This window comes from Artemia sp. Qi Xiang Cuo, chromosome 3 (assembly GCF_049724085.1).
Source record: "Artemia sp. Qi Xiang Cuo chromosome 3, ASM4972408v1, whole genome shotgun sequence".
NCBI classification, from domain to species: domain Eukaryota; kingdom Metazoa; phylum Arthropoda; class Branchiopoda; order Anostraca; family Artemiidae; genus Artemia; species Artemia sp. Qi Xiang Cuo.
The window spans coordinates 17,893,562-17,908,561 of NC_142796.1; the positions used below are offsets into that span (position 1 = coordinate 17,893,562).

General features: G+C 39.2%; 2 protein-coding genes across 2 annotated transcripts in view; one reads left to right on the top strand and one right to left on the bottom strand.

Moving 5' to 3' along the window:
• The window catches only part of LOC148953822 (uncharacterized), a 129,438-nt gene that overhangs the window by 64,382 nt on the left and 50,056 nt on the right, over nucleotides 1-15,000 (top strand). Inside the window, exon 4 of the mRNA XM_089086832.1 lies at nucleotides 8,857-9,103. Coding sequence (XP_088942958.1) covers nucleotides 8,857-9,103 — 247 coding nt within the window. The remainder of the gene's footprint in view (nucleotides 1-8,856; nucleotides 9,104-15,000) is intronic.
• The window catches only part of LOC148953823 (uncharacterized), a 140,058-nt gene that overhangs the window by 60,952 nt on the left and 64,106 nt on the right, over nucleotides 1-15,000 (bottom strand). The window lies entirely within an intron of this gene.

A 15,000-nucleotide genomic window follows, 5' to 3' on the forward strand; every position in this document is an offset into this window, starting at 1 on the left:
ATAGTAATTTACATATCCCAAATCATAAGTTTCAGACAGCATTCACCTACGAAATACTAAGAAACCTTAGCTCAGAAAAGTCTGAAATAGCCAACTATTCATCCCAAACTCGAAGTTTCAGACAAAAAAAACCTATGAGTGACTAAGAATCCTAGCTATGAAAAGTCAAAAAAGCAAACTATACCTCCCAAATCATAATTTTCTGAAAGGGCACACATATGATAGGCTAGGAAATCTAGCTCAGAAAAGTCAAAAATAGCAAATTAACCATCCCAAATCATAGGTTTCAGTCAACACACACCTACGAATGGCTAAGAAATCCAGCTCGGAAAAGTAAAAAAAATAGCAATCCACACACTCCAAATCATTGGTTTCAGACACAACACACCTGCGAAAGACTAAGAAATCCGTTTATAAAAAGTCGGATATAGCAAATTATATATCCCAAATCATAGGTTTCAGACAACACTCACCTATGAACGGCTAAGAAACCTAGCTCAGAAAAGTCAAAAATAGCAAACTAGTCATCCCAAACTATAGGTTTCAGACAACAAACACCTATGAAAGGCTAAGAAATCCAGCTCCGAAAAGTCAAAAGTAGCAAATTAACCATCCCAAATCATAAGTTTCAGTCAACACACACCTACGAATGGCTAAGAAATCCAGCTCAGAAAAGTCAAAAATAGCAAACTACATATCCCAAATCATCGGTTTTAGTCAACACATACCAACGAAAGACTAAGAAACCTAGCTCAGAAAAGTCAAAAATAGCAAACTATTCATCCCAGACTATTGGTTTCAGACATCATTCACCTACGAAATACTAGAAAAACTTAGCTCAGAAAAGACTTAAATATCAAACTATACATCCCAAATAATAATTTTCTGACAACTCATACATATGAAAGTCTAAGAAATCCAGCTCAGAAAAGTCGAAAATATCAAACTACACATCCCAAATCATAGGTTTCAGACACCACACACCTATGAAATACTAATAAATCCAACTCAGAAAAAGTCAAAAATAACAAACTACATATCCCAAATCATAAGTTTCACTCAACACACATCAACGAAAGGCTAAGAAACCTAGCTCATAAATGCCTGAAATAGCAAACTACTCATCCCAAACTATTGGTTTCAGACAACATTCACCTATGAAATACTATGAAACCTTAGCTCAGAAAGCCTGAAGTAGCAAACTACACATCCCAAATCATAGGTTTCAGACAACACACATCAACGAAAGACGGGTGCTGGGGGAGAGCCTTTGTGGGTCTGTGGGTCCCTTGAGGGTTGGTGGTCTTTGGGTTGCGGGGGGGACATTTGGGGACCGGTGTAGGGGGTTGGGGGTCGGGATTGGGATTTGGGGGGTCTGGGTGGCCGTTGGGGGTGCCGGGTGGGCCTTTGGATGCCTGGGAGACATTTGGAGACCGGTGGAGGGCCTTTGGGGGCACAGGGAGGGCATTTGGGGGTCTGGGGGGCACTTGAGGACTGATTGGTCCTTTGGGAGCCTGGTGGACCTTTGGGGGGCGGGGGAGGGCCTTTGGGGGTCCGGGGGGCCAGTTGGGAGCTTGGGGACATTTGGGGACCGGTGGAGGGCCTTTGGGACCCCGTTGGTCCTTTGGAGCTCGATGGGCCTTTGGGGGGGCCGGGGGAGGGCCTTGGGGGGTCGGGGGGGGCCTTGGGGGCACAGGGAGGGCCTTTGGGTGCCTGGGGGGCCTTTGGGGCAAGGTAGGGCCTTTGGGACCCCGTTGGTCCTTTGGGAGCCCGGGGGACCTGTGCGGACCAGGGGAGGGCCGTTGGGGCAGGTGGGGCCCGGTGGAGGGCCTTTGGGACCCCTTGGGTCCTTTGGGAGCCCGGGGGACCTTTGAGGACCAGGGGAGGGCCTTTGGGGGTCCGGAGGGGCAGTTGGGGGCCGGTGGAGGGCCTTTGGGACCCCGTTGGTCCTTTGGGAGCTCGATGGGCCTTTGGGGGGCCCGGGGATGCTCTTTGGGGGTCTGGGTGGGCCTTTGGGGGCGTCGGTGGCCCTTTGGGAGCTTGGCGGGCCATTGAGGGTCCGGGGGGACAGTTGGGGGCCTGGGGGTCATTTGGGGACCGGTGGAGGGTCTTTGGGAGCTTGGGGGGGCTTTTGAGGACCGGGGGCTTCCTTCGGGGTTGGGGTAGGAGGATTGGAACCCTTTGGGGTTGGGTTAGAGGACCTCACAACACTGTTCAAATGAAACTTGTGTATTATAACGACCACACTCAAAACCTCTTCCAAAATCTCTTCAAAAATCTTCTTTTAAAATGTCTCTATCTGTTTCGCCGAAATAGTTCCATAACCTGTCTAAAACGGTTTCGCCCAAATAATCCCTAAACGTAAATTCAGCGTGTTCCTTTGTTATTGGCATCTCTGCGCTAACGCATTTCAAATTAATAAGAAACCTGATTCCCGCGCTAAAACAATTCATCGCTAAGATGTTTCTTTGGCGAATTGTTTTCCAAGGCCTTTGGTTATTAATATCCTTTGGAGTTCGACCAGTAGAACTGTTCCCGAGGCAAAGACATTAATGACTTGGATCTATTCCTGGAGAAATGTTTCTAGTCGAAAATTTTTAAAGTCTGACAGATGATGTCATTGATTGATTGATCTGTCAAGAAATGGGGAATTAATTTGTTGTTTCTAAGGGGAATTATTGATTCATGATAGGTGAATTGAGGTCGACTGCACAGGTGTTCCAAGGTCGATGTTGTTGTAAGTGCACGCTCTCAGCGAATGTCAAGGTCGATGTTGTTGTTGTTGACACACTTTGATTACGCAAACAAGTTCTCGGAAATTCACTTCCCCCTCGAGTCCCAGATCAATAACATTGTTTCCCGTTAGAATTCAATGCGCATGTGCAACCTTCGCCCCGGAGCTATTACACATAGAAACATCAAATAAATCGACCTTGGAAAAAGAGGTCATTGACCGATTACGCAATCTTTCTCCCTAGGGAGGCTATGCCCATATAAGGAGTTCGTTCCGTATTCTATGCCCATATTTGGTGTTCGTTCCGGACCTCCTGACCCCTCTCTACTTCTGTCTTCTGAGTATGGCCGAGGTTCTGTCTTCTGAGTATGGCCATTCACACTGTGTTCCACTTGTGATCATGCTTCCAGAATCCCTCAAGCCGTTCGATTCCCTTTCTGACGATTTTATGCCAATATTTAGTCTGGCCACCTGATTTTTTTACTACACGAAGAAAGGGGGAGTACTTGGCGTTTTAGGGTCTCTGCCAGGCATCTCATTGCGGGCCCTATCCACGTGACGCGTACTTTCCTGATCTTGGTGTAAACGTCGAGTTTTTGTCTGCTTTTTTCCTCAGCTGTTGGCTAATAATCCTTTGTGACAGCCTTATGCTGCATGGCCAGAATTTGTTTTTAGTTAAATATGTCAAGTTGACACTGATTTTCCACCTTACAGGGGCCGGGCTCCCAATCCAAATAACAAAACTGAACGTATGCATGCTGAGTAGATCCTGAGTTTCGTCTTGAGGTTGATTCGCCTTCCATCCAACAGTGGTTTGTGGTTTTTTAGTATAGGTAGATAAAATTTAGTATTTAATTGGCTTACTGTCAGCGGAAAAAAAGAACCACCTTAAGAATAAAATTGCACGTGTTGTGTTTGATGCAGTACCTTAATTGCCCCCAGTCTAGTGTTTCTAATTATGCTTATAAGTTCCAACCAAAGAGAAAAAAGAGAGACTGTTGGGCTATTCTTTGGTATCAAACAGAGTGCTTTAATCTCATTGGTTTATTTTTGTGAAGTAGCCTACTTCCATTATCCGATAACACCATTCCTTATTTCTGAAGATACGAATGGTATGAAATTTTAAGCCAGTAAAAAGAACTGAACCATTTTTTTTAGTTAACTCTCTGTTTCTCTTTGTTGTAAGCCGAAGTTTGAAAAAAAAAAAAAATCTTTTAATGGTTTATTCAAAATACTTTTCTATGTAGCCGTAGTCATTTCTAAATAAACGAAACGTGAAAAACAAACAAAAAGAAACTTTTGCTAATTTGATTGTACGTTCACGTTTATTCAATTTAAATATTTACAGCTTCAAGCCACGGTGTACAGCTGTGCAATCATCTTTCTAGGGTAATGATTTTAAGGCCATACGATGCTTTAAAACCATTTTGCGGGTCTCAGTGTTGACTGACCGTCTCAAACACAAAGAGAGTCCATTATCAAGTTCTCCTAGGGAACTAGCTTTCGTCGAAAGCTGTCAAGGATTTTTGTTTCAACAGTAAAATTTGACTAAAATGACAGGGAAATGTACTTCCCTTAGTCGACGAGTTTGTCAATACTGCAAGAAACTCCTAAAGTAGCCAAATTACTGGAATGATAATTCCTTTGAGTTAATTTTTAGCGTTTTCCGAGCGGGTGTGCTAAAACAGTTTTAGGGACTACTTTATCATAAACTTTGAAAAGAAAACTCTGCTCTGTTGAATTGAAAAAACAAAATTTATACCCTCAGATGATGCAAGTGTCCTTACAACTGAATCTCTCTCTCTCTCGCTCTCTCTCTCTCTCTCTCTCTCTCTCTCTCTCTCTCTCTCTCTCCCTCTCTCTCTCTCTCTCTCTCTCTCTCTCTCTCTCTCTCTCCCTCCCTCTCTCTCTCTCTCTCTCTCTCTCTCTGTCTCTTTCTCTCTCTCTATCTATCTATCTCTCTCTATCCCTCTCTCTCTCTCTCTCTCACTCTCTCTCTCTCTCTCTCTCTCTCTCTCTCTCTCTCTCTCTCTCTCTCTCTCTCCAACACAAAACGAGGGAAGTTGAATGGTCTTTCTAAGATTTTCGGGAAAGTAGTTATCGCCTTTTAATTTATGTCATTTACACAGATCTATTATCCAAGCTCTATAAGTTAAGGCAAAACCACATACGTAATTCTAAATACTTTAGCCGCATTAAACCAAAAAAACTTCATGGTGGAGAAGATAGGGGTACTCTTTAAGGAACCGTATCCCCTTAAAGATAACTATGAAATCAAATACTGACTCATCTTTTACAACATGTATAAATAGACAACAGGGAAACAGAGGGCCTACTTATAAAAAAAACCTCGTGACTCAAACTTCTCCTTTTTTTAGTGGCTTAAATTTTAATACAAAACAACCAATCAAGTTGAATTCAACTTTTTCTTCTTTTTACTGGTTTAAAATTTCGCGCAGAAGGTTAAAAAACAATCTGTCTCTCCAGAAATGAGGAATTTGGAGGAGGAGATTGACCCAAAGAATTCTTGTTTATCCGTGAGCAGGAATTTGACCTTAATTGTTGTCACCAAGAGAAAAAGAACCCTAAGATTGCTTTAGCGTATTTATTAGGTTCGAAATAATCTTGAGAAAATAAGCGCCAAAACTGTGTCGAGAGAAAGCCAAAGTATTAGCTGGTTCTTACATTCAAATTTTCTTTACAAAGAGCAAAAGTAGATCAGTAGCATTAGCTAAAATAGGGTGCAATTTCCTTCCTCGAATATCGAAGATTTCCTGACTAATCTTTGGAGGTATTGGCTTCCTTACATTCCGTCCTACCTCCCTTGAGTGCAGATATTTCGGAATGATAATGTATTCTTTATACCATGCTAATATGTTTGTTTGAATGGTTTTCCCTCGTTTGAGAAAAATGGGCAAAACCCCTCAGAAAAGGGGGATGGTGGTCTTGAAGAAAATTACACTGTCTAATTCAGCGCTTTAGATTAAAAATTTTTGTTTTCAAAAATTCGTGTTTTACTTTTTGAACCGAGAAGAATAGTGACGCATGCGTGTTTTCTTTTACTCTTTCTTTTTCATGGGTGATTGCGTCGAACCAATCATCCTATAATATTGGGAGAAGACTCGTTAGGACAAGAAATGAAGTCTTAGGCTTTTTTAGTAATAAAAGAGGCCGCACCACAGTAAAGTGGCATTATCAGCTATTTTACGGCTCAGACCAAAATTTTAGCCCAAAAAATGCTAAAATATTATCAAGTGAAGATTGAAAACGGTCAACCTATTTAAATTGAGCCACAAGTTTTCTGTTTACGGGGGGCCAAATGGTGGACAGTTCGTCCCTAAGGATAATCTTCCTAAGGATATAAGCAGCCTAGATTAATTCAAGGAGACCGAAGCTCGCTCGGTTCCTGGCATTCGGCACAGGGTAAGCTTATATTATATTTGAATTTTAAATTAAGCATTATCATTATTTTTGTGTTATTCTTGGGATTTAAGTTATGAGGTAGCAAACCATCAATTTCCATTGATTTAAGAAATTTTGGCATGAATTTAATTCCTCATTTATTTTTACCCTTCACAGAATCAAAACTTTTATAGGATTTTTCTTCTCAAGGGAGGTGATCAACAATCTTAGCATTAATTGTACTTACTTCTTTTTGAGCGGCGCTAACGTAACGCGTTCCTTCATTCCGTTGTAAATTTGATTACTTTGTTAATGTAAATAATTTCTTAGACCACACTGCTTTTCCATTTAAAAAAAAAAAAAAAATTTTAAACAATAAAAACGGGTTTTAATTTTCTATAGAGCAGTGAAATATAAAACAATTAATTATACACAAATACTCCGAATATTTTGCAAATACTTTGCTAATGCTTCCTGATTAATTGATCATGCTCGTTACGTCCTCTCGTTACGTCCTCGTGTCATACGTCCTCTAATTGCGGAATTTGTAGTGCATCGCTTTTGTTTGCAATTCGTTGTGATTCTCACTGTTGGTTATGTTTTTACCGCAGATTTTTGTTGTGTGTTAGTTGTGCTCACTATCACTTATCTTGTAACCGCTGATTTTGTTGTCCATCTTTTTCATTTGGGGTTCGTTGTGATGCTCCTAAAATAACGGGTTTCTTCATTTCAATGTAGTTTTGATTACTTTGTAAATGCTTCTCTGATTGAACGTGCTCGTTGTCGCATGTGTTCTAATAACAGATTTTACTGCACGTCATCTTCGTTTGTGATTTGATTTTATTCTTGTTATCATTTATCTTCTAACCACAGATTTCTTTTTTCATCATTTTCATTTGTGGTTTGTTATGATGCTCTTTGTTGCATGTCTTCTAACCACAGATTTTGTCTTGCTTTATTTCTGTTCACCATTCCCATTTTCTCCTTGCCTTTTGCTTTGGCTGTTTGGATTCATTGATTATATTTTATAATTTTCAAGACGCCAGAGAAACCAAAAAAAAATTTCCAGCTTTTCCCCAGTAATCAGTTTTGCTTTATTTACATTGTTATATAAGTCAGTAGCAACTAGGCATGTTCCATTGTACATACCCTTTGTATACATTAGCATAATTATCGCGTTATTCTTAGTATTAAGTCATAGGGTGGCAAATCAGCAATATCAATTGAATTACAAAATTCCGACATTAATTTAGTTCATTTTTCCTACTTATACTTCACGGAATTATAGCTTTCATAGGATTTGTATTCTCCTGGGTTGTGATTGGAAATATCAGCATTAATTTTACTTACTTCTCGTTTTAGGGCGCTAAAATAACGCGATCGGTCACTCGATCGTAATCTAAATTCGTCTCCCAGCCGCAGATTTCGTCGTTCATTATTTTCCTTTGCGATTTCATTTAAAATTCTTTGTAGCCCTCGTTCTCGCATACCTTCTAGCCACGATGTCATTGTGCTTTATTTTCGTTTATGATTACCTCCGACATTGTTTCCATGTCTTTTACTTTAGCTATTCTGGCTTATTCGTCATCTTGTAAATTCCTATCTACAAAACTACAAGATTTAAAAATTTTCCATGATCGATGATCATACATGCTTATTTTTTTATGAGGGGTAATAGTAAGGAACAGCGTTCATAGAATATAAAAAAAAGGCTCATTCTAGTAAAATAGTAAAGATCCAGTGCCCTTTCTAACTAACAATAGATATGTCCCCATATCAAAGTGTCAGTTTCTGGCAATTTGCCCCACAAAAGAATATTTTTCGTCTAAGTAGGTTCACAGTGCTATTGAGCAAAAATGCTGAGACAGCCAATGACATTAGCACTATTGAAACGATATTTATGCTGACTCCCAGTTTCTGAGGCCCAATTGGCACGTATCACAAAATCCTCCCCCCACTTAACACCCATGACGTCCATAAAAAATCAGCCATTTTTACTCACCATATTTCTAATAAAACTAACGGCTATAGGGTATTGCATAGTTCAGCACCAGCTATTAGGGGAAGACCAGGGTATTCTATTTTAAGAGGGGGGTACCTGTCGCCCGAAGAGTATATTTTTACCCATATGACCAATATTCAGATGAGTGAGTTTAACCTCTGACCTCTCTTTTTTTGGAAGATCAATGTACGCTCACAAATTTAGGATGATGCTTACTATATGAATGCTTGGAGAGATGAAAGCTCTTTTCTTCTTGTGGAGAGGGTCTTTTCAATGAAAACATTTGGTTTGAAAATATCAAAATTTTGAGATGAAAATCGAGCTTAAGTTTAAAGAATTGGAGTTTGGTTCCATGTCATTTAGAAAAATTACATGTCACTTTCAAAAGCAAATATGCTTAATGATCAATTTTTCATGAAATCTTTTAATCTAAGAATTAATATTTATTATAAAGGGTGGTAGCTGAGTGGTTGGTAACCCCCATTTTTAAAATAACTTGGTAAATACAATTTAAGACCAACATAAATGGAATAAAAAATGCAAATTTTTGTTTCAAATGGAAACAGTGAGTGGCATTAAAATTTAAAATGAATGTAAATTTCACTAAAGTATGACTTTTGTCCCTAAGAATTCCAGATAATTTACTTCAACACAAGAATAAAAAGTGTTTGATATAAAAAAAAATTGGGATACAAAGTATTTTTATTTTCATTCTTAGTGGCACCAGTGTTGGCTCTTCTGGTGCTGGTGGTGCAACTGTGCTCTCGCCTCAAAGGTCTGCAATAAATGATAGAAGTCAGACTAGCAGCTCACAGCTGCCAAGTCAAGATTTTGACATTGACGAAGATGACTTTGAAGATGATGAAGCTGAGGCAGCCCCAAATCCACGACAGTTTGAAATTGATAAGTTCAACAACACTATTCACGTGGAAAATGGCAAAAGAGTTTATACCTTTTACTGGCAGGTACTTCTTTAATGTTTGCTCTTTCAAGTAGTCTCAATTTTCTAGATTTTTGTTTCTTTTATTTTCATAGACCACGAACAAAACTAATCAACAACGCAAAGAATATACTGATTTTTAAGAATTAGCTGCCTGAAAATAGACAGGGAAAACTGGGTAGGATGGGGAGACTGGGCATCTACACTCTCCTTAGAAGACCAAGAATAAATGCAACCCAAAACATACTCTACTTTTAGAAAGAGTTACACTTTTATTGCCACAGAGCTGTTTTCAAAATCTTTTTTCTCCTCCCTAAGATTTTTAAGATTTTTTTTTTTTTTTTTTTTTTTTTTTTTTTTTGCAGCGTATTCTATTCAGGAAAATACCTAAAGGCGTCATAGGGTCGAAGTTTGATATTGAACATATCTAAGCTGAGACGTTAAGTTCAAAATGTCAGCATATAACTAAATTTTTGACTAATATATATTTTGCAATATCTATACATTTACCTACACAGTAGTATGCAATACTTATTTGTTCTAGTAAGTGAATAAATAAAAAAAAAGAAGTCTTTTTCAATTGAAAGTAAGGAGCAACATTAAAACAAAACGAACAGAAATTTTTCCGTATGTGAATGAGTATGCTTCCTCCTCAATACCTCAATGCGTCACGCTAAAAATTCTTAGCACCCAAAAAAAACCATCTCATTCCAATTAAACGGCCCTTGTGTTTCAGGATTCATTTTAAAGAATTGGCACAAAAAGTCAAACTTTAGTTTAAAGAGCAAAGGGGTTGAGGATGGGGTATCCCTCGTAATATACGGAATGATTTCTGTTCCTTTAAGTCTTTTTTCAAGTTATGGGCTAAAATCTGCCCCCCCCCCATTTTATGAAAAGTTTCTCCAGCATAAGAACCCCCTTCCCCGACAATTTCGTTCTGAAAAATTTCAAAAATTCCCCTGAAAAATTTTTGGCGGACACCGCCTGGAAATTTCTTCTTCGCCGACTTTCATTTGAAAAAAAAAACACTTTTTTCATTTTATTTTCTGCTTGTTTTCAAATCATGCCGTAAATCACTCCTCCGTGGAATTTTTTTCTTGTATATCCCCCCCCCCCCAAATGGAAAGTCTGTCCTGCAAAAATTCCCCCACGTAGAAGTTTTCCCGTAGAAAACTCTCTAATGGGGAATTTCTCCCGCGGGCAATTCCCTAATTGAGAATTCCTCCCGCAGAAAATATCCCCATTGAAAAATCCCCCAGACAATCCTAACCCCTTTGAAAATCTGCACCGAACAATTTCCCCGGAAAATCTTCTCATGTAAAACTGAGTCGTCAAAGAGAAAGTATGAAAAATTAAAAAAAAATCGTATAAGAATTTTTGGGAAGTTCTACTACTACTACTAACAACTCACCGCAGCAGCAAGCAGCCTGAGGCCAACACAGCTACGCACGCTCCTCCTCCATCCCAATATGTTTAAAGTCTCTCTCTTTACACCCTACCAGGAAGTTCTAATTTCCTTAAATCTTTCTTTATGACATCCTCCCACCCCAGACAAGAACGACCTGCTTTCCGTTTAGCCCTAGACGGTTGGCCGAAAGGACAATCTTAGGTAATCTGTCATCCCTCATCCGCAGAACGTAGTCCTCATCCCTAGCCATCTCAACCTTTCTCTCATTATAGCCCTAGAAAGCGGGATTGAACCACATTTTTCGTACAGCCTACTGTTTGAAATAAGGTCAATCAATCGGGTACCCAGAAGAACCCGTAGGCTATTCCTCTGGAAAACATATAGCAAATCTTCATCCGCTTTTCCGAGTGCCCATGCTTCAGAGCCATATTTCCCGTGTAAAATTTCCCTTTGAAAGTTCATCCGTAGAAACTTCCCTCCCAACGGAAAATTCTCACCGTGAAAAATCCCACCCCTCACAGAAGATGCTAACTCCCCAAAAACTGCCTAAATACTTGACAATAACAAATATGCTACTGTTGACAAACAGTTGTTGACTACTTTTGTGCAAACAGTTGACGAATTTCATAACTATTAGCCCTTCCCCAGGGGCTGAATGGAGGAGATCAAGCAATCCCCAGAGGCATGTTAATGTAATCTTTCAAAGAGGCTGAACAAAATGGCTATCTCAAAATTTTGATCAGATGACTTGGGGGGGGGGGCGAAATGGGTTAGGGATGGGGGCGAGCTGCCCTCCAATGTTTTTGATCACCTAAAAAGGACACTAGATATTTTTATTTCCGTTCGAATGACTCCTCTTTTGACCCTCTAAGGCCATTGATTCGATATAATCACCCATGGGGAAAACAAATAAATACACGTATCCGTTATTTTTTTTTTCTGGTAAAAACAATACAAAATTCCACAATTTCCAGGTGGGGGCTTGAAACCTCTACAGTAGGGTTCTCTGATACGCTGAAACTGAGGGTGTGATTTTTATTTAAGATGCATTGACTTTTTATGTATGTCCCCCTTGTTTTGAAAACCAGGCATATTTTCTCAGGCTTGTAGCTTTTGCCGGGTAATATTAAATTTTATAAGTTTTATATATTTGGAATCAGTATAAAAAATTTTTGATTTTGATGTATCTATTGTTACTAGATTTCCGTTTTTAAAGTTTCGGTTGCAATTAGCCCGAGTCGCTCCTTACTTACTGTTCCTTACCACGAACTGTCTGCCCCCCCCAGGACGTGGGGGGCAACCTCCCCCCGGTTTGGGCCATCTGACATCAAGTTTCTTTTATTTATATTTTTACAGTCCTACACTGCCTTGCCCCCCCCCAGATTATGAGGCCTAAAACCACTACTATTTTTGGTCACTTGAAAAGGACACTAAAATTTTTAACTGCCTTCTGAATGAGACCTCTCCCGATGTTCTGGGAATATGGTTCGATAGGATCACCTCAGGGAAAAAAAAATAAATAAATAAACATTCTTCCGTAATCTTTCTTTTGGCCAAAAATACAAAATTCAACATTATGAAGATAGGAGCTTGAGATTTTTAAAACAGGGTTCTCTGACATGCTAAATCTGATGTGACGATTTTTATTAACATCACTTGAATTTTTAATGGTGTTTCCTCCCCCCCCCCTCCTTTTCAAAAATCAGGCTCTTTGCTTTTGACGAGTAATATTAAACTCGTAGAATTTTATTTATTTCGAATTAGTGTAAAGAGCCAATACTTTTGATGTATAAATTGCTATCAATTATCCTTTTTTTTAGTTTTAGCCATTATTGGGCCGAGTCGCTTTTTAATAAGAGTTCGCTACCATCAGTTAAACTTTGTTACAAGATCCGTAGAACATTCCATTTATCCTTGGTGAATTGAATTTATCAAGTATTTTGCAGTAGGTTGCATATGGTTGCATCAAGACATGGCTAATTATAGACAGAGAAAAGCCAAGACAGATAGTTCAAGTAATTGAGAGGCAAATGTTAAATGCCTGGGGCTGTACGGGTAAATGGCGGGAGTATGCATGACTCTTTTATTGGGCACATACTTGTCAGGTTAGTTTTTGAAAAAGCATGCCTGCCTAGAGTCTCAGGTATCATGTTGACCAAGACTTTAAAATTGACATATGACCATTAGATTGCCTGTAAAGAGAGGCAAACAAGGCACGCCCGCCTATGGTCTTAAGAAGGTTGACCAAGAATATAGAATTGATACAGGACCATTAATTTGCTTGAAATAACAGGGATTCCATTTATCCTGGGTGTTGAACGATGATGAATTTTTATAACACCCATCATGCCCATGACTATCCAACGGTCTTTTTAAAGAACATCAAATCTATAAACACTTCGTAACCATGGTCATATGAATCTTTTCTGTGCCTGGACCAAAAAAAAACCTCGTATTGTACTAGTGGGCCTGGGCGGATAATTGCTTCTCCCAGTGCCTGTATTTGTCGGTTTGTATGTCTGAATCTATACATTTGTATGTGGCTTAGTCTATCTCACTCTTTTTGTCTGTATATCTGGGCTGATGTTTGCTCATCTCGGTGCCTGTGTTTGTCAGTTTGTATGTTTTAATCAAAATAGTTGTATTTGTTTTTGTCTCTCTCACTCTCTTTGCCTATGTGTCTGGGTAGGTGTTTGCTTGTCCTCGTGTTTGTCTTTGCCGATTTCTATGATTGAATCTACATAGTTGTATTTTTTTGTCTCTTTCACTCTCTTTCTCTGTGTGTCTGGCCGGGTGTTTGCTTATCTCAGTGCCTGTCTGTATCGGTTTATATGTCTGCATCTATACAGTTGTATTTGTTTTTGTCTCTCTCACTCTCTTTGCCTATGTGTCTTAGCGTGTGTTTGCTTCTCCCCATGCATGTCTTTGTTGATTGGTATGTCTGAATCTATACATTTGTATGTGTTTTTTTTTTGTCTCTCTCACTGTCTTTGCCTGTGTATTTGACCGGGTGATTGCTCATCCCAGTGCCTGTCTTTGTCGGTATGTATATCTGAATCCTTATATTTCTATGTGTTTTTGTCTCTCTCACTCTCTAAGCCAGTGTGCCTGGGTGGGTGCCTGCTTGTTCCAGTGTCTGTCTTTGTCGGTTTGCATGTTCGAGATACTAGGGTATATAGGAGTGCTGTTATTGATGTTAAAAGTAAAGATCTATACATTTGTATGTGTTTTTTTTTGTCTCTCTCACTGTCTTTGCCTGTGTATTTGACCGGGTGATTGCTCATCCCAGTGCCTGTCTTTGTCGGTATGTATATCTGAATCCTTATATTTCTATGTGTTTTTGTCTCTCTCACTCTCTAAGCCAGTGTGCCTGGGTGGGTGCCTGCTTGTTCCAGTGTCTGTCTTTGTCGGTTTGCATGTTCGAGATACTAGGGTATATAGGAGTGCTGTTATTGATGTTAAAAGTAAAGATCACCATCTAGTAGTTTCAAGGGTTAATTTAAAGCTGAAATATCGGAAGGGTAATTACCTCCCGGGAAGTTATGATGTTAGTAGACTCCAGGATCAGAATCTGAGAGACACTTCCCAGGAACAGCTGAATACTAAACTTAAGAGTTTTAAATTTGATAATGTGGAAGATGGTTGGAGTGATTTTAGAAAAATAATTTGTGAAGTTACTGAAGATGTCTTAGGGAAGAAATCTAGAACTGCAGCTAAGAATATTAGTGAAAAAGCTTTATGTTTAATAGAAAGGAGAAAGGACTTGTACAAGAATTATCTGAGTGATAGATCGCATGAAAACAAAAGAAATGTAAGGAAAGTGGAGAAAGCATTGAAATATGAGCTAAGGAGGTGTGAAGTGGAGGCCATGGATAAAATTGCCGAGGATTTAGAAGATGCAGCTAGACGGCATAATAGTAAAATATTGTACTGGCACGTTAACAAATTGAGAGGTAGTAGTCAATCCGGACTTGTCCCAGTTAAAGATAGGAATGGGGTGGCAATTAGCGATAAGTAAAAAGCTAAAGCGATATGGGCCGAAGATTTTGAGAGCTTGCTTAACCGAGATAGAGTTGCAGGAAAAAATAATGAGGAAAATGAAAAAGTTTGTGATACCTTGGATGTGAAGGAAGATTTGTTTTGTGAAGAGGAATTAGCAACAGTACTAAAAGGATTAAAGAATAATAAGGCTCCAGGTGCTGATAGGGTAGTAAATGAGTTTCTCAAATATGGTGGTTCTGAGGTTAGAAATAAGTTACTGAAGATTATGAATATGATTTTTGAAAAAGGGGAAGTACCTAATGATTTTAGGAAAACCTTAATTAAGCCACTTTATAAGAAAGGTGATCTAAGTGAGTGTGGTAATTATCGAGGCATTAGTCTGGTCTCTGTAGGTAGCTAATTGCTTAGTAATATGATTCTTTTTAGACTGAGAGATGCCGTAGACAAAGTTTTAAGAGAAGAGCAGTGCGGTTTTAGAAAAGGTAGAGGATGTGTTGACGAAATTTTCACTC